This window comes from Melanerpes formicivorus, unplaced genomic scaffold, assembly GCF_026170545.1.
Source record: "Melanerpes formicivorus ecotype bairdi unplaced genomic scaffold, bMelFor1.0.p_v2 SCAF_33, whole genome shotgun sequence".
Lineage (NCBI taxonomy): Eukaryota > Metazoa > Chordata > Aves > Piciformes > Picidae > Melanerpes > Melanerpes formicivorus.
The window spans coordinates 5273426-5293582 of record NW_027142385.1 but is presented as its reverse complement, the minus strand read 5'-3'; the positions used below and the strand labels follow the sequence as shown (position 1 = coordinate 5293582).

Here is a 20157-nt window from a genome sequence, read left to right as displayed (position 1 = left end):
TTGGAACTGCATGCTTTATCACTGAAAGGAGAGATTAGCCTTCCCAACCCTGCACACATCTCTGCCGCTCGATCTAATTGCGTCCTGGCACTACTGGGCTCTGACTGAAGATGTCTCATATCCCAGGTCACATGTTTCAGCAGAAATATCTGTAACTGTTTGGAATGCAAGGAAGGCAAAGCTGAGATCTCCACACCAGCAGATCAGTCTGTGTTAGAGTGCACTCAGAGACACAAGTGACTACTCTCTAATGGAAAAAAAGCAGTATCTTATTTTGGATAAAGACTGAGCAGCCTATTAGCAGGGCTTGGCCTTTGGAAGTGAAGTGTCTCAGAAGTGTAAACATGGAAACCCAACATCTTGACAAATATTCAAGGAGTAGAACAATTACTAAACCCCAGTAGTCCTGGAAAAATGCTTTGTAGTGAAACAGAGTAGGAATTTACAGGGGTTTATCAGCACAGCCCCCAGGGAGCTTGAAAATCAGGCAGACAAACTTAGAGATGCTATTCAGTCTTTACACAGAATGCTTCTCTTCAATCCCTGGTGGCAATCAGGAACAACAACTGAGGAAACCAGGAAGAGAAGGGTGAAAGGGGTGACATCTAGGCAAGAGCTGAAAATCTCTGATTTCTCAATCATGAAAAGAAACAAATGCCAGATAGACTTCATGTACTACAGACCCATCATCATTTGATTCCTGGAGACATTGAGCCAAACAGTGTTAGTGGAATTTTGTCCTTGGAGGAACACTTCTTTCTCACCGCTAAAGTAAGGAAACAAGCACAACACTCTCCTTAGAGCACCTGACTTCAGCTGCAAGTGACAAAGTATATCCTATTGAAACTGGAGCACTTTCAGTGCAGCATTTTCTAGCCCATTCCAGATGCATAAGGGTATTGGGTTTTAATTTTCTTAACATCTCCTAATGAATTTTTCTATTTTTGTTGGTCTTTGTATCAGTTTAAAACACTGTCCACATAAGGACATCTTTGTGACCTATTCTTCTTTCTGACCATCTTTCACTATTGCAAAACAAAGTGTTAAATTTGCATTACTAGAGCCCAAAGGCACCAAACAAGAGGGAGTTGTCTCATATACAGCTAACCAGAAGAGAAAATACTTGTCTCAGAGTTCATGGTCTGATGAGGACAAGATGGCTACCTCACCTTAAACTCAAGGAAAGGAGGCATTGAGATCAGCTATTTGTTCCAGTTACACAAAGGCTGTGGTAGATTTTAAACTGAAGACTATCTTTTATTTCTCCTCCAGCACCCTAGCTAAAACACCATCCTCCTCTTGAGACAACAAAAAAGAGCCCCCAGAACTAAACCCAAGCCCCACAGCTCTCCAACACTTGTAACTTGTTAATGCAATACTCACCTCTAGGGTAGCGGAGGTGTCAGCTGTGGAATTTCCAGTATTATTGCTTGAGATTGAAGAAATAGTTTCATTTTTACCTTCAGTATCTGATTTTTCATCAGAACTCATACACTCTACATCTGCATCAAAACCAGTGGGATACCCCATTGCTTGTAAAACCTACAACAAAGCCACATGAAGTGAACTATAAACCAGGTAGCAGTACCAAACCAAAGCTGATCACAAGAAGAAAGAATCCATCTTATGCTCAGTAAAAGCAGATTGCTTAGAAATACATTTCTTCCTGTGTTAAAATGGGAGAAAACCACCACAGCAATGGGGGAAATAGTACTAAATCCAGCATTTTAGTCTCCAAGATGGCAATTACTCATGAGCATCATTCACCTTGTAAAATAATAGACTCAATTCCAGAAGTGCATCCACTGTGTGACAGTGCTTAGCAGTCTGATAAGGAGATGGCTTTGCACACCTTTCCTGCTTCTCTGTGTCTATGGACGGATCAAGAAACTGACTGCAGGGCAAAGACAAACAGCCTTATGAGAGTTAAAGCACTGTAAAGATATAAGATGGTACTTCTGGAGTTCCCTAGGAAATGGCAGGTGACAGCAGGCAGGTACCTCAGTAGCATACAAAATGTGTCCCTGAAGCTAGAGGACTGATACCACCTCCCTGGCTTGCATCTTTCAGGAACATGAGGGTAAATGCTTCCAGAGCAGGTATACAGGGAGCAAATTCCCAAACTGAGATGTGAGGTGGAAGAATGCCCAGCTAGCAGAGCTACAAACTGTTTGTCTGCACTAAGATTACCTCATAGTGAGCCATGCCAACTAGCTGCAGGCTTTCTCCATGCTGCTTACAACTCGGAGCTGTACAGCCAATGAAACTGTACTGATGAATGTGCTATTCACCAGCTCCTGCAAAAACATCCTCCACTAGCAAGGTCAGCCTCTCCTGTAACCAGCTCCCTAACTTAGTTGTGCAGCTTAAAAGAATCCTTAAAAACCTGAAGCTCTTCTGAAATTTTAGTCTTATGAGCAGTTTGCAAAAATCACTGTTTCCCAGCACTGAACTGAGGACTGCATGGGTAACTCCAGGCTCAGCTCCTATACAATCATAGTGCATCTGGCTGCATTCTCAGGGCTTCTGAATTTTAAAAGGACAGATTTAGAAATGTAAACAATCACATTATTTCCTAGGTCTGGCAAGGCAGGGCCTGGATCTGTTAGGGAAAAAAATAAAATGAAAAAAGCCCTCCTAACTTGTCTCTACCACACCACCCATTTCCTCTTGGCCTGAATCATGGTTGTTTTGAAGTGCAGCCCAGGATTTGTATGTGTATAAATTTAGAGAAAACAGAGCTGGGTAGGCACCAGCGCAGATCTGGCTGACGCAGAGAAGTTCAAGGGCAGAGAAGTCAGAGCTCTTCAGGGCAAGTTTTGTATTATTTTTTAAAACAACTGCAGGGAGGGAGGCAAACTAAAAGAATGAGGCAGAAGGGCTGGAAGGACACACATGCAGAGAGCTACTTTTCCTGGAGGAACACCACATTCCCTCAGACACTTCTGGACACTTTGAACATGAAAGCACATGGGACAATGGGATTTTCAAAACCGAAATCAAAGGGAAGCAGAAAGTTACCAGATGAAGCATCTGAAAGGGAGATTCTTGTTCAAAACAAAACAAAGCTCAGAAGGACAGATGGGCTTGTTCCTGTCCTAAGCACAGTTCTATTAGAAGAGGTTGTCTTTCATATGAACTGTCTGTAGGAAACTTTTGTTTCTTCCCAGAAACCAGCAGGCTGGGCCTGCTTTAGCAGTCTGAACTATCCTCACAAACTACAAGGATGTTCATGTTGGGTGTTCAGCTGTCACTGTTTGACAGATCTAAGATCTGTCATGTAGAGTAACCTATGAGAAGCCTCAGTAAGCTGACTAGTCTCTTACTGAAAAATTGACTGGAGACCAACCATTTATATCCCAGTGTGCAATGGTACTCTTCAGGCACTGAAGACAGGAAACAATGACATGTTTCCAGGAGCTCACAACCCAGGAATGGACAAAGAAGGGAGGGGAGAAAGAGGAAGCCACCAACATGCTGTTTTCAAACCAACAGGAGGAAGGAGTAGAACAGAACTGAACCCCTCCAGTCCAGAACTTAAACACCACATTCCATACATTGCCACATGAGCTGATTTGCAGAGCCCTGGGGAGTTCTCCCTTCCCTCCACTAGTATAAAACCAGTGGTGCTTTTTGAACCATGCCCCACTGTGTTTGAAGTACACAGGCAGTAGCTCAGCTTCATCCAAACTTTAATTTTGAGGTTGCATGTTACTAGTTCTAACAGTATTTCATAGTCTGTGCTCCCAGATCTGGGGTTAGTAGATGACTTCAGGCTGCCTTACCTTCACTGCCACATGGAGCTTGGCTGTTTTCTTAGAAGGTCCTGATGCTTCGTATGTCGTACCGTCCACATCTACAGACATTGTGAAGACTGGGGCATGGACTGGACCAGACTGTGACAGCAGCTTATACTGAAGCCCTGGCCTGATTTGGTTCAGCCTCATCAAAGCATTCATGAGATCTATTGCTTTACTATCTAGTACTAGTACAAGACAGTAGAGAGGGAAGTGGGGGAGGAAGGGAAGACGGAAAAAAAAACCACAAAAGGTAAAATGAACAAACCAAAATGAACAGAAAAATGAGACAATTTGCATTTCAGTGCCTTCTGTCTATATAATGGAACAAAACAACCCCTCAAGCCTCTCAGAGGTTGAGGATAACTATGACAGAGTTAAATCTTTAATAAGCCATTCTACTTTAGGATAACAACTATAATTACCCACTTAGTTAACACAATTATTTTGCAGCTAGCTGTATCTTCCTGGCTGCTATAAAAGGAGTAACAAGTTTGGTAGGCAGCAAGGAACCAGATCCAGAACCAGCACCCAAGTAGCACAGTGAAAACAGCCCCAGAACTGACTGGATCTCAGCAGTGCTGACAGATGTCTCATCTGTGCATATATACAATGTCCATGTTTTGTAGGTTAAATGTTTTATTTTTTCTTGTGAGCGGTCTTCAGAGACCAACAATGGGCATGAGAAGGGGAAGAATACAAAAAGCCAAAGTCACTGCAGTCTTCTGTGAAAGGGGCCTGAAACCCAAACTAAGAAAAGCCCACAGTATAGGGGCATTTTCAGTAAAATTACCTCAGCTGCTTGTGCAACTTCAGTGTCTCTGTAACCTGTCTGGTAATGCCATTTGAAAATGAAACCCCTTGGTAAAACGTGCCAGGGAAAATTCAGATGCACAGTAAGACACGTGGCTGACATTCTGAACGTGAGGTGATAGGGAACACTTTTGTGTTCCTAAGCCTTTTTTATATGCTATTCCACACCAACAGAGAAACTTTTAAGCCAACTCCCACTGCACACACAAATCTTTGAAGACAGGATGGAGGAGTGTTGCACTTACTTTTCCTCAGATTACGCTTCATCTTTTTATTTGGATCTTTGTCATCCCCGACACTATCTTCAAACGGTCTCTTCAGAGCAGATGAACCTGTACCTAGGGTATAAATTTCCTTGTAATATGGATATGCTATTAGAAAAGCAGGAATCTGTTTAGCCCCATACTGTTCTTTGCATGTATCAATGAAAAGAACTCAACCATCAGTCTAAGCTTCTATTGCCACACATCAGCCAATATTAGCTTATTACTCACTGTACCATGCCATGCAAGATGTCTGTTCCCACCATCATGTGTGATACAAGTAGTGCAATTCTGCAGTGCTGTTTTTTAGTTACTCTAAATGCAAGAACTCCAGCAGTATTGCTTTTACAAAAAATAAACATGGGAATGTATTTTTATTAGATAAATGCTGTTTCCTAGGAAGAACTCCTGAGCAATTCTTATTACGAACACTTGTTTCGTGCTTTTTGACCAGTCAACAGCCTCCCTTCCCCATTCTAAGAATCAGTCACTACTTTTACTTGTCAGCCCCCAAAGGACTCTGTGCTTAAAGGAAATCATCTGCTATATTCTAACTGTACTGCTGCTCCTCTGGTGGTACTTCCAGAGAACAGAAGTTCCATACTTTCTTCCAACAACAGCATTTTTTAAAAGCCCCCTTACCACAAGGAACAGCCTTTACCTTACATTCACAGTACATAACTCAGGAACTGCACCCATTCTAAATTAACCCTTAGTCTACAGCTCAATTACTGATATTTGGAGCAAACAGTACCTACCTTCTTTGTCAGTTACTGACCAGGAATATTTCTGAAATGATTTATTTGATGGTAGGGGATCCATCTCCAAAACCTTATAGATCTGACCAAAGGCTGATAATCTGAGAGCATGCTGTAAGGGAAGAGTAAAAACATAGTTACAACACAGCACTGCTTTCCCTTGGTTGTCTACATTTCTAGCACAAAACCACTTCTATGAGAAGACAGCTTCTACAGCTATCTTCTATGATAGCTATAGAAAAGGTTATGAAGTTTAAAACTCATTCATTTCTGTAACAGAAAGTGGAGGGCACAATGACAGGAAACCTGCTCAAGGGCTGTACCATAAGCACTTGGGGCGGCATGCAAGTGGTGCACAGCCCTTTATAAAGATGAGATTCTACATATACTGAACTCTTGCACTCATGAACTATCATTTAACTGTTCCTGGGTACCACACTGAAGAACTGTCAAAACTTCCATTAAAATAAGCCATCCTGGCAGAGAATAAATTGTATTACTAAGCTGAAATTTTCACTGTCACGGTACCTAGCTCCTCCCATGTACAAGTTCTCTACCTGAGCACTGTGTGTAATGGCTTCTTTCTGCTGAACTGTCATATAAGACAAAGCATCTGTTGGCTCCCGTTCACAGGGGTCATGCAGACCAGGGCCTCCTAAGAGGGAAAGAGGCACAGCAGATTATTGAGAGCAAATGAGAAGCAATATGAAAATGGGGACCAATGGATATTACAACAGCTAGTCTTATACTTCAGCAGAGTGGGAAGCACACCTTATCCACTAAGGGATTCAAACACTACACAGGGAAAGCTAATCCCAAGATTTTATTCCCTTGGGCAGGGTCAAGCATAAATCAACAGGCTTAAAAAAACCCAAATAATTTGGACAGGTAGATTTTAATGAATCCATAAAAAAACCCCACAGTTGTTAAGTCTACTTACTTGTTTGCAACCCCTTAATGAAATAGAGATTAATTTATGACCAAACCTTAAATTCCCCATTAACTTCTGCTGCACTGGATGTACTCATTCAAACAGTTGCAACCATGCGACTTCATCCTTTTCTCTTTTCTTTTTAAACAAGAAACCATTCATCTATCTCCACTATAGGTTAGGAGTTCAAAGCAGGCATTTTTCATCTAATCTTACAGCAGCAGCAAAACATTAGGGCTGTCTGGTCTACCTTTTGTGTTCCTGAGGTTAATTTAGCCCCTTACCAGGAAGTAGAATTCCAGATGCCAAACACTCCATCACTCGCCGCAACGCTTCCCCAGCACCCAAAGGTCTATTACAAGTACCTATAGATTTTTCACATATAAGCTCGAGTGGCTAGAAGACATTAAATGATGATTAGTATGGACACAAGGGTAACTGTGATGCAGTTAAACATGGAAAGTAGAGGAGAGGAATAATCACATCACCTCATTTCATTTTTTACCCACTACAGGTCTAACTGACAGAGACAGACAGCCCAGAGGACAGTTCACGGCCCATTGCATTTGATCCCTGCTCAGAATCACATTTTGAGGAAACCAACTGCCTTCCATTAACTGCCCATGAATTCCAAAAGGAGGAGCCTTCTAAAGCCAAGTCCTGTGAGTGTTCTCTTAAAGACTTCTTACTTAGTTCTATCAGTTCTGTCTGAAACACTGCCTCTGATGACCTAAGAAGTGTCCCTCAATGGGTACGCAGAGCATCTGGCCCTCCCCAAACCTGCTGCTGTGACACAGTATCCTCTGCTAGGAGCAGCATTGTCAGGGCAGCAGAGCATTTTTGAAAAGCTAAACTTGAAGTAACAAGTGCAATTCTATTGCAAGTCCTTCAGGCTGTGCAAGACCCACACCATCACATCTTCTGTGATACCTGTACGTCTTGCAGGCTGCACAAATACTTGCCTTCGTGCCTTCCTACAAATGCTTTTCTGTTCAGGTAAACAGTGGGGAATCAAAGGAAGGAGGGTGTATGGAAGAGTTTCATACAATGCATGGTTTTCCCCAATCCAGACACTTTTACACTTCTCAGGAGAACTGAGACCTGACCTGTGGCTTTCAACACTTTCTGTACTTACCCATCCTTTCAGTGGTGCCCATGTGGGGACTCTGTTGCACAAATCCCGCAGAATACGAAGGACAATTACACATGATTTTAGTCCATTTGCCCTGGCCTAGAACAAACAAAATGATTCCAATACACCTGCAAAAACCTGGCCTTCAATTTTGCTTTTCTTTTTAAATGCACAGAGTCCTAGGCCAGATTTTTAAATTATTGCTACTTAATGCCTAATAAACTTCATGCAAAATAAAAAGTTACATAAAAATACTTCAATTTAGAGAGACATAAAAAAAAGGAAGCAAAGCGTTAAGATTGCTTTTGTAGCCTCATGACAACTCTAGACCAGTTGGCTGTCTACCTGTCATGTTTGCCCTCACACAGTACAGCACTGAATTCGGAATTCTAGACCTTTGCTCTCTTAGGGACTAGTCAGAAATTAAAGAGGCATTAAACTTAAAAATTGTCTCAAATTAAACCTCGTAAGGCTACAATAACAACAAGGTAAGAACAAATAGCCAACCTGAAACCATTTGGCGTGCCGCAGAGACGCCAAGGCCTCCAGGCATTTCTGCCTGTCCAATAAGTCCGGAGGATCTTTCATCGCAACATTATCTACTGGTAAAAATGGGATAAAAAGAGACAGATACAATTTGACCAAGGGGTTTCTGTCACAATACAAAAAGAGTGGCAGCGTCTCAATGAGATAATAAGACTCCCAGAATTTAAGTGCACCGTGTTATTTAATTTAAACAAGCCATTAAAAGGTAGTAAATGTGCCCGTGTGCAACAGAAGCAAAGGCATTCACTCCTTGTAAAACAACAGTAATAATAAAGATGGCCACTGCTACAGACAATCTGGGATCTTATTAAAAATGTAGAACACATTTCAGGGCAGAAAATAGCTGTATAGCACTTGTCTTTTTGTGTGTGTGCACGTTGGGTTGGGCTTTGTTTTCCTCTTTGTTCCCTTCTCGCTTACTTTTATTCCACAAAGGTGGCACAGAATTTCAAAGAGGTAAGGAGGCTATACAAAAATTAATTCTAATAGTCAGAAGATGAGGTTATGTCCATGCAATTGTTGAGAATTCCAAAGAACCACACTGAATATATTTGAAGTATTATTGAATGAACAGTACTGGTCAACATTATTCAGTGAAAGAAATTTTCCAGTGTGGTTATTAGTTTGATTAGTCTTCCATATAACCAGAATGTATGCAAGAACTAAATTTGGTAACTTCCAGATGAATAGCCTCTGAGAGCTTATCCCCCTCCTGTAAACATCATCTCTTCCCAACAACAACTGAAATCAGATGGCAGTTCACAGAAGAATTTGAGAGACAAGACACTGAGAGCTTCTGTGAAGGTTTACACTTCTGGTTTTTAATCTCTTTCTCCTTTTTTCATCCAGCATGCCACAAACTGCTTTTAGCAGTCACATCTGGTACTGAGGAGCAGTAATGTATTGGCCCTTTCTTCCCTACTTTTTTTTTGCTTTTTAAAAACCCCAAACCTTAAGGAGTTATTAACACTCAGGTTCTCTGGAATCTCTGTCCAAATGGCAGACCCTGCATAACTGCAAAATCAGGTTAAAAGGATTCTAGTTTTTAACTGACATGAGGACATACTGGAAGAACAAAATGAACCCATGGCTCAACTGAATCCTTGAACTTGTGACTTCCTTTTGAATACACAACTACTCTTTATTTCAATATGATTTAGAAATAGTCTTTTCATTATTCATCATGGTAAATTCTCCAGGTCCTGAGACCTGTGCAGGCCTGAATGAAATACAGTATCTGTTTCAAATTTAGAACTATGCTTGATAAACAAAATCCAGCATGACATTTAAAATATGAGGACAAATTAGGAGAAAAAAGTACCATCAGTTTGTAATACAATTTACTAGTAACAGCTGAGCTGCTTTGGATAGCAATGGTTGCATGTGCAATTGCATCTGTAATGTTAAAGTTGCTTCACACTCTGTGCCATTCAGGGGGAAGGCTACTCTGGTAAAAACACATTATATTATGATGGATAAAAGAGCCCAAGCCAAAATCAAAACAAGAACCAAAACAAACCAAAAACACCCCAGTGTAAAACTGAACAGAACCAGGTATCCTGTCTGACAATTCACAGCTGCATTTCACACCTGCTGGCCTTGCTGTCAGCAGAAGACTGAAGTGCTATAAGCTTATTTTCTAACCCAGATGAACTTCACAGCAGATATTTGCATTGTTTCTTATTGCCCTCATCAACAGTATTACAATATGGGGGTAAATCACTCCTCTTGCCTGTTTTCCAAATAAATGCTGCAAAGTCTTGAAGCACTGGACTTGTGTGCACAAAATGTCGCTTTGGAACACAAGATTTGCTTCTAAATTTGCAGTTTCGTTATTTTCAGGAGTAATGTGCATTTAGCCATCGTGTGCCACAAAACATCTAATGCAGTTCTGTAAGGAAACTTCCTCGTGGACAATATAAACATCTGCTTAAAGCTCATGTATTGTATAAAACAACTACTGTCAATGAATGACCAGAATCTTATTTTCAAATGTTAGAAACGACAAAGGTGACTGATTGCAAAATCCTTAGTGTTTTTTGGCAATGCACCAGATCTTTAAGTGCCAAGGGACTTTTACTTCACATTGCACAAGGCTTTGCTAAGTGGGTTTGCAGCCACTGACAAGACAAATTCAATTTTTCCTTTGAACTACAGAAAAAACTGCTTAGGTGTCATCTGCCATTCAGGTGAATGAAAAACTTCCTATCATTCAATTTGCTTCAACAAGCGTGAATCACACTTTCCCCTACTGGATTAAGACTATTTCCAAAGATCTGAATTGCAAATATCTTGGAGAAGTTTGCCAATGGCAAATTCAGCACTAGGGCTTGAGCACCTTTCGCAGATGTTGCAGTCAGCCAACTTTTGGGTGCAAGATTCTATTGAACAGAAAGATGAAGAGAACAGGCAGTGAGGAGGGCGAGCAGCTTGCAGCAGACTCCCTTTCAACACCCTCAGGAGAATGGCATGTTTCTTCATGCTCTGCCAGTCAGGAAAGTGAGATCCAATCAAAATTTTCACATGTGATTGCAAAGCTACTTTTTTTTTTCTTGTGCTTTTAACAAGGGCAATGATACAAGGAGTTTAATAAACAGTTAATAATAAAAGCCCTGACATTAGCTCACACTATGCAAAACAGAATTGTTCCTTCAGTAATTGTCTCCCCACTTGCTGTATGTGTTCTCCTCACACGGTAGCTGCCAACTTCATTCATCCACAGCCAGCCATACAAGGAGCACTCTCTTCTCTGCAGAGGCAAGGTCAGTCTGTGGCTCATTGCCCCTTCAAAGGCACTTGGCACCTTTGGTGCATCACTGCCTGCATCTGCCCAGCCAAGGCAGCAGCAGAGGCAGACTGGTTACACAGCAGCTGCTCATGGAGCAAGGCTGATTTCAGCTCCACTTTGGTAAATTACCTTATTTATTATTAGGTAAGCTTGTTGTTACTGGATGCTCAGTAACAACTGATTTGCAAGCTGCAAAGCTCCAATCTGGAATGCCCAATTTATATTTGATGCTATGACTAATAATTCAGTTTCTTAAGAAGAGTTTAAATTTGAAGTGATGCAAAATGCAGGGATTTTTAGGTGTTTTGACTTCTCAGGTCGACACGAGAAAGCAGAGCTTTATGGATAGCCATTTGTGAGAAACACTGAGATGCACACACACACACACTGGTCTGCTATTTATTTTTGCTAACGAGCAGCAAAAACAAATAGGACAAACACATCTTAAACATGGACACTTTTCCAAAGAGGAGGGGACTGAAGAGAAATCCAGGAATGTTTTTTGATACATTCTGACATCAGGGCATGAAGGCACACACAGCATTCCTACAGAACAAATGGGAGCACTGGTAACGAGGTCTGTTGCGCCTAACCTTGCCGGTTGGGTTAGAGGACAGATTAGTGCTAATCACACCGAACGTGGAAACCTTGGTCAGTTTTGTGCAGGCTCTGCTCCTTGCCAGCAGCTCCCAGGCAAACCAGCAGCAGTGCCCAGAACCCAATGGCCTATCTTACACGTGAGATGAAAGGCAAGTTGACGAGCATTTGGAGCATCTTCATTCAAAAGGATGTGTGGAACAAACCAGTTTTTCAAACTGCAGAGTGAGTTACATTTGGTTGGCGTTATTCAGGAGGATTAAAAAGAAATTACAGTACTGTCTTTGGAGATCAAGGTATTTTCACCAGATGGTTTCTCTTGAGTATTTTCCCTTGATATTAGATAGGAAACTTTTTTGGTCTCAATCCAAGTGAAAGTGACTTAAATAGAGTTGGAAGTATGGAAAAAAAGTCTCCTCATTGCCCCTTCCAATTTACCTAGTGACACCTGGGCAACATTTCACATACCTTTGAAAAGGAATATGATACAATTGTGACAAATCAATGACAAAAGCCTGGGCTTTAACACAAGGTCCACTAGCCTACTAACCATCCTCATCAGCTGCACAAAGCTGATAATGTTAACACCACTCTTAGAAAACCATTTTAAGGTTTTTTTTCAAAACTTAGTAGAGAATGTTGAAAAGTCTTTTAAGATATCAAAGCCAAAGAAGAACACCTAGATTTTAAACATAAGAGAGCATGAAAAATCTAATTCTCATTCAATTTGAGGTGTCCCTGAAGTTTACTGCCACAACAGTATCACTGTAAGCAAGAAAACAGTTGGACTGAAGTCTTTGTGCAAAACTGTGTATCCCCTTGTGAGACTCTTACAAATCCTTTGCCATAAAAAGTCTGTTCTGCACTTTGTGCTCTCTCGTGAATGTGGATCAGCTGCAGCAACTACAGGGCTGATCTCAGCATCTTATGGGAAGTTGACAACAACTACAGTAATATGCAATTTATTATTAATGGTCTTGCAAAAGAGCATGGCTGCTAATTTGAGACTAAGCAGACATTGCAATTCGGGAATCTTTGCCATTCATCTGGTTTGTAAGATCTTTCCGCATCCAACTGCTGCCGAAGTGCTCCGTTTCATTTGAAAAGGATCCTTCCTGCCATTGCCTCCAATGAAAAGTGAACTGACCAACATTTCTCGTTGTATCGGTATTTCATGTGGGAGAAGGGAGGAAGCAAAGGACTTGTGGCAAGTCTAGAAATGGGAAGAGAGCGCCAGGGAGTTCCCTAGCCCACATGGGCCCAGCTGCCTCAGTTGTCATGACAGAGAGTGGCCAGTTGGTCAAAGGTCTGACATCATCCAGTGGCAAAGTTTCTAGGGATATGTTTGGGAAGCGGAAGCAGAAATTACTGACAAGATTTAAAAAATCAGACAAAGTATGGCTACATTTGCTCTTCTCTATTTCTCTTGGTTTGTTTCCAACCTCATTGACACTACCAGTCAACACTCCTTTAACAAGGGGCCTGTAACTATAGTGGAGGTCAGGCTGTTAGGGAGAAGGAACAGAAAGAAACTAAGTTACAGTTCTCTATATCTATTTTGCTCTAAGGACATGAGGTACAATGTTCAATTCAGAAGCAAAAGTGCTGTATTATAGCACTGTAACTTCAATTGCATCCCAGCTAAGGCATTCTTAAAACTTAGAATCATACACATCAATTAATAAAACCCGAGGGCCAGGACGACACACTTGCGAGCTTTGCAGGCAAGGCTTTTTTACGTAAAAAGAGAAACAATTGGATGACTTTTTCAAGGTAACTACAAAACCAATCCCACTTGACTGACTTAATTTGAAAAGGAGACTGTGCAGCGCTGGGGTGCTCGAGAATTCACTAACAAGTCCGAAAGAAGGAACTTCAGATTTCGTTGCGTGTCAAATTTAACTCCGCAGGAATATTGCTTGCAAGTGAAAACGATAAACATTTACAGGAAAATTGAGTGACCACTGTCTTTTTAAGGCACAGATAACACAACCTACAGTGGCAATAGCCAATCTATGCAGTACACGATGCACAGTGAAAAACCTACTTCCCAATTAACCCTGTGCTGCACAGTCAGGGCATTTAGATAGAACAGTCTTTAAAACAAGTTAAAACGCTCTGTGTACCTCCTTCCTTCTTCTCTGCTTCATCTCGAATGAGAGGGGATGTGAGTATCACCTTCAAAGTTAGCTTGGGCTCCTTTGTGTTACGAATAATAATAGCTGCCTCATTTACATGCTCCTCCACGAGATACTTCTCTTCTGTAAGTTTCTGAAAGTCACCAAGAAAGATTTCAAGAATCTCCCCATCAGCTGAAAACCTGCAGAACCTCTGTATATGCAAATGCCTCCTAACTGATGAGAAGTCTACAAGACATTGCAGTAGCAAGTTAAGCCTTACCTCCCTCATTAAAAACAAACAGAAAACCCCCAGTAACAGGCTTAAAAAAAGGTCTGCAGTGAGTTTAAGAATACTAAGTAGTTCCACTGTATTACCACTTCTTTTAACTTTATTAAAAAAGGCAGAAGCAGACTTTTGTAGCTGCTAGTATGCAAAATGCTACCAGCAACTGCAGTGCCCAATTCCCAGGTAACACTGCCTCTAAACACAAAAGCTCTCATATGCAGTATAACCAACACAACCATAACTGTCAGTGCAAAGGGAGGACAGATAGCAGTGAATGAGCTGCACCAGCTCACCTAGTCCACGTACCTGCCGTGAAGTATGGACCAAACATACCTCAGCCATCTCTTACCAACCCCAAGATACTCTTCAGGTGCCCCAGACACAGAGATTTCACCACCTCTCCAAACAGTCTGATTCTTAGCTGCACATATAATTTAGATCTTTTTTTGCAACAAAAATGTCCCTTGCTACAGTTTCAGTGACTTCTCATCTTACTTTTGGTACCAAATCCCTGTGCCTTTGTAAATAACCATTAATGTTTTACAACTAACACCTGCCTTCAGTCCTGACTCTTTTGTTAATTATGTGGTTTACCAGTGAACATTCTCACTTGGCTGATTCTCTCTAATCTGCATGTCAACCTCTCTCACTCCCTTTCCACACTGCACTTGAAGCTGGATGTGAGATAACACTGTCACCCACTTCATTCATTAATTCCAGACCCTGGAGACAGTCCTGACAATTCATGGCCTTCCTCTCCTGACAGCACACCAACAAATCAAGTGGGTTTAAAATTGTTTTCAATAAAGTTTTTATTTCTTGATTGGATTTATTTTGTAGATAACACTACAACTGCTTTTTATACTTTGTTCCATCAATGTGCATTGTGTCAGAGTTATCTCAAGTGATCTGTATCTGCAGGTCTTTCAGTAGTCCTTTGGGACCCCTCTAATCTCCCAAAGTGCAAAGATAACCACAGATAGTACAGACTCCTCAAGCTACTCCTTGTCTTTGCGAGTTTGTGTCAGCAAGACCATATGGTTAGAACATGTCTAATGTACTCTAACTTCTTCCCCTGTTGCAATCTATACTCCTCTAGTGCTTTTAATGCTGGGATGCAAATGTTGAAGCATCTGCTCACTACTAGCCTTCAAAGAAGCACAGCAGAAGCTGTTAACATCTCTGTACCTAGTTTGCTCTTTTTGTCCACTAATGGGCCCACACCTTCCTTTGCCCTCCTGCAGCTGATGACTCTGCAGAACCTCTCATTGGCTTTTACACCCATGACAGCTGCATCTTGTTTCATGAGGCAGATGCCTCTTGCTTCATCTTTTCTGTAATCCCTTCCCTCACAATGCTTCCCACATGGGATCCTACCTACTTGTCCCTTAAATTTATTACCATCTTCACATCTTCCAATTACATCTGTTCTGCCATTCTCACTTTTTTGGAAGCATATGCTACTTACCACTTTCAGCCCTTCTCATCTCACACCTCACTACAAACAGGTGAAATTTACTCTCCACTACTCAATACATACCCATAATTTTCAAACAAGTCAAATTTACTCTTTACTACTCGATAGATCCTTAGCATTTTCAGTATGCATAGGGGCACATCTGCAGGCACAACATTCTCTCATTAAAACAAGCCCTTTAGATGAACAACAAGTGAGAACAAAGAGCCTTCAAGAATGGAAAAAGAGACACTGTCTGTGTGGAAATAAACACAAGGCAGAGAAGCGTATCAGGAGAAAAGCAGATCAACTCTGGACATGGTTTAGAGTGAAGGCACTTGCAGAGGAATACCGTAGGGCACAGTTTCTCAGCAACAGTGTATGTCAGTCTGGAAGCTGGACAGATTATTCAGACTCAGAACTCTGTCAAAAAGGAATTATCCCTAGCTGCTTTTAAAAGATTGATTTGAGCTGTAAGTGCTGCCTACTGGATGCCAATATCAGAATTAAATAAATAAGGAGAATTACAAGCTCATGATTAACATGAGCTAAAATGAGTGACCACCTAAACTGACTTGTTCTCACTTTAGAAGTACAGAGGCATTTATCTTGGAATAACCCAAGCAAAGCAAAGCAGCTGCAGTGTCCAACTCGAGGTTCAGCCACGGGACAGCAACACAGACCATTCACATGCACAAGCAGGGAGGAATTCTGAGACTGCAATTTAGCTCATGTTAGTGGTTGGACCAGAGAGCAAAAATCAGCTGGGTTAGTTACCAAATAAAAAGATTAGCTGCCATCACTGGGAAACTGACACCACAAACAGGGAGTAGGCAACAGCAGGAACAAGATGTTAAATTTTGTGAATAACTACTTCACATCACCACACCAAATGTGCCAACACCCCCTAGATGTCACCCAGATTCACAGTGTATGTCTTTAGTCTGTATCACTTGCCTTTTCTCCTGGAACAACTTCCAGCCTTTACCCAAATACACCTAGCAGTGCTATCAGCCATTGACAGAGGACTACCTTAAATTAACTCACCTGGATTTGAGCTGGGAGATTGTCTTTAACTATACATAACAAGGTCTTTGTGGGTTTTTCTTTGCACATAAGAACCAGCTCCAGATCCATATCATCTTTTATCAGCAAGCCCTTTGCAACCAAGCCAATTCTCATAACACCACATAACGTCCGACCACCTTGATCCCTGAAAACAAAACAATTGGGAGTAATTAAAATGCTGGTTTTACACATTCAATATAATTGTCTCAGCCTATCACAATGAGGAGATAAACTGATGGGCTGATGACTGCTGAAGTGGCTTATCACTGATCAGAAAATGAAGAGCATAGACTCCGTTTATGCAATTAACGCCTACGAAAAAATTAATTAAAGCACCAATTTACATCCACACCAACACAGAAGCTTCCTGGCTCAAGTCACAAAGCACAAGAAAGCTCAAATTCACTATCTGCAGCCCTACCAAAAGAGCAGAGCAATTAATCTAGAGGAGTTCTCTGTCAGAAATCCTGTTTCCAGAAGTAATCTGAATTGTCTCCTAGTGACACTCCAACTTTAACCACAGCCCCACATCTCTTCAATGTTTGATTTCAGTTGATCCATACATTCAAAATCTTTTCAACTATTCAACTTCTGAAGTTTCAGCCCATAGTACAAACTGACATTTCAGGAAATCTGACTTCCAAAACCTTTTCAGGTACAATTCCTTAAAAAAGTCTTGGCACTGAACCCAACAAGAAGAGAGGTCTGAAAGGTCTTATTCTCCAGCTGAAGTTCAGGGGTGCATTTAAGAGTCACAGCAAACAACTCTTGAAGCAGCATAAGAACGCTTTAGTTTTGAGTAACAAGAGAAAGACTGCAGCAAAAGCCAGCTTAGAGGCTAGGATTCCTTACAAACATCAACAAAAAAGCAAGAAATGCAAGGATCACATAGATCCTGAGCTTCACTCAGCAGTATCTTCATTTAGTAATTGTACTCTCTTTTTGTACTTGACATGGAAAGACAGGAACAGATGCTTAAACAACAGATAGAAGAAAAGGAGGATGACAGAGAAAAAGAAGCAGGGATCTCAAACTTGTCACCAAGCTTGGAAAAGCCAAAAGCAAAACAACAAAAAACTATTACAAAAATAAACAACCTCTTCACTTCCACCCTGGAGCTATGCTACTTCAACAGGCTCTGAATGCAAACAGGTGAGAAAACACAGAGCTCCTTTAGATATGGTTTGTAACTAGCATAAGAAAATATTTGAAATGACATGTTTGTCTGGACTGTAAGCCCCTTTTAGCTTGCAAAGTGATTAGTACAATAATGTCCCAAACAAGTACAGCAATACACACCCTATTCTATATGTACAGACAGTACACTGATGTCTACAAAAGCTCTACCCTACATTGGAAACACAGCACAAGCATGCAAAATATGCAGGTGCAACAGCCAAGGCTTGCCAATGGTCTCTAAAGCATTTCCTGCAGGCTTAGCATTTTTAAATGAACACATTTTATTATTATTGTTTGTTAAAGAATCTATTCTGCACTTCTTTTGTCCACACCTAAAAATGTCACCAGCAATGCTGGGGAGCGACCCAGAAAATGGAGCACACTGCATATCAAGAGAGACTGCTCTTCAGCATAACCCTGAGCTTAAACACCTTCCTGGAGAAGATGACACCACCTAATTGCCCATCTGTGGAGAAGCAGCCTATCAACCTGCTGCAATTGTTTTCTGGTGTTAATACAACCATGCTGCCTTAAAACAATTCATACATTAATTCATGTTAAAATATTCATGAGTTTAGGCATTTTGCTATTTCTATTTGAATAGATTTCACACCAAGAGTGACATATCACAGCTCGGCCTTACACAAAAATGCCAGTGATCATGCTTGTGTCTGCTAAATATTTATCAGGGAACACAGGAAGCCACAGGCATCAAATGAGAGACCATTTGGGTATTTACTTTTCCAAGACTATCATACAATGGTCTTATGCTGCTGAGTGTTTCCTGTGTGGATCAGTGTATTCTGAGTAGGTGGTGCTGCATTTAAACTTCATGCAAAGCAAGCAGTTTGTTTCAACAGCTCCCAACCCCACAACCTTTTCCTAGAGATAATCAAAGAAAGCTTAAATGTTAAGAAAGAAATCTGTGGAAAAACACTACTGAGATGTAAAGTAGAATCCATATCACTGCTCAGAAACCAGATCAAGTCATGAGTGCTTTCTGCTCCTGCCAGCCACAAAAATTTCCCCTGTTAATGCAGCACATCTCTTGTTTCTAAACCGACGTACGTTCCAGACAGCGTGGTACAGAAGGGCTTCATACCTTAACTCCTAAATGCTACTCTAAAAATGAGAGACTTGTAAATAACCAAGAACCACATGACAGAAAAGGAAGTAATATTTCACTTCTAAGTTTTCAGACATACATCATTATTCATTTAGGAATAACTACTGAATACAATGGAAATCACTCTCTCATGTTCAGCCAGTAAACTTTATTTTCAGTTTAAGAGCTGATACAGTCTCCTTGATACAGTCTCCTTGATTCAGAGTTATCTTCCTCCATTACCTGCACTGAACTGTATCTTCTGCCAGAAGTACACAATGTACAGGGTCTGTATTTCCATCTGTTATTGCTGCAGTAGGCTATGCTTGCCCATCCCAAAGTGTAAACAACATATGTATTATTTACCAGGACACCAACAATTTTACAAGGTGTCACAGTAAACTCTCTACTGCCATAAAAGGTGTCAGAACAAATACATATGAAAATGGATATACTTTGAGATCACAGCTCTGTGGGCAAAGCCCATGTAGCAGCAAACCTTAATATTCCATGCATCACAGGAAAGAAAAGAGTCCCTGGACTACATTTCTAGTGCAGGCTATGCTACAGATACAACCTGATTAAGTCCCACAAAGTTCAGTGGAGCAATACTAATTACATCACAGCATGAACAGAGGACTGGAAGTTGGGCTTTTTGAGTCATGACAAACTGGCTGTTGGCATCCTGGTGCCTCACTTCCTAATCTGTTACCTGGAGGGATACTTACCTATATTCAGAGTACAGACACTTAAAATTGCTGAGAAATTCCTCTGCTAAACACAACTTCACAACTCTGCAGTGAAATGAATAATGAAATAGCAACTGCTGCCCACATCAGGCTTATTGCTATTCCCTACACTCACCCTATGTGCTTCCACCTCAAAAAGTCCAAACACAACCACTTCCTGCTATGAACATTCATATGCAACAGCATCAAGTAACACTACGACTCTTATTTGGAAGGAAAGAAACCCATTCAGAGCAGTACAGTAAGGCATTCTGAGGCTCAGCTCACTCACTTGGCATTGCTTTCTGCAGCTTCCTCCTTGGCGTCCACATCACCCTCACATTTTGTAGACTTGTTCTTTTCATCCATCCAGTCAGAGACATGTTTAAGGGCACATTCTACTGTTGAGACCATGTTCTGGACAGCTTCAAGTTCCTCTGGAGATGGATAAATGGTTGAATGTTTCACCATTACATGGCGGTCATCATTAGCAAACGATCGGATAGATCTCTGTTAGGATGTGGGGGGAAAAAAAGAAACCACAACACAAAGTTATTGGATTATGATAGGAGGACAACACCACCTGAATG

The 20157-nt window shown here is 41.1% G+C and overlaps 1 protein-coding gene across 7 annotated transcripts in view; it reads right to left on the bottom strand.

Annotated features, from left to right (window-relative positions):
• STRBP (spermatid perinuclear RNA binding protein) overlaps positions 1-20157 on the bottom strand; it is a 61489-nt gene that overhangs the window by 12313 nt on the left and 29019 nt on the right. For 6 of the 7 annotated variants that reach the window (XM_068155789.1, XM_068155792.1, XM_068155786.1 and 3 more), the window contains exons 3-13: positions 19860-20077; positions 16535-16700; positions 13752-13896; positions 8202-8296; positions 7698-7793; positions 6847-6958; positions 6189-6286; positions 5632-5743; positions 4856-4948; positions 3786-3985; positions 1384-1542 (exon numbers count right to left, since the gene is read on the bottom strand). In XM_068155789.1, the coding sequence (XP_068011890.1) occupies positions 1384-1542; positions 3786-3985; positions 4856-4948; positions 5632-5743; positions 6189-6286; positions 6847-6958; positions 7698-7793; positions 8202-8296; positions 13752-13896; positions 16535-16700; positions 19860-20077 (1494 nt within the window). The remainder of the gene's footprint in view (positions 1-1383; positions 1543-3785; positions 3986-4855; positions 4949-5631; positions 5744-6188; positions 6287-6846; positions 6959-7697; positions 7794-8201; positions 8297-13751; positions 13897-16534; positions 16701-19859; positions 20078-20157) is intronic. The other variant, XM_068155791.1, reaches the window with a different exon arrangement.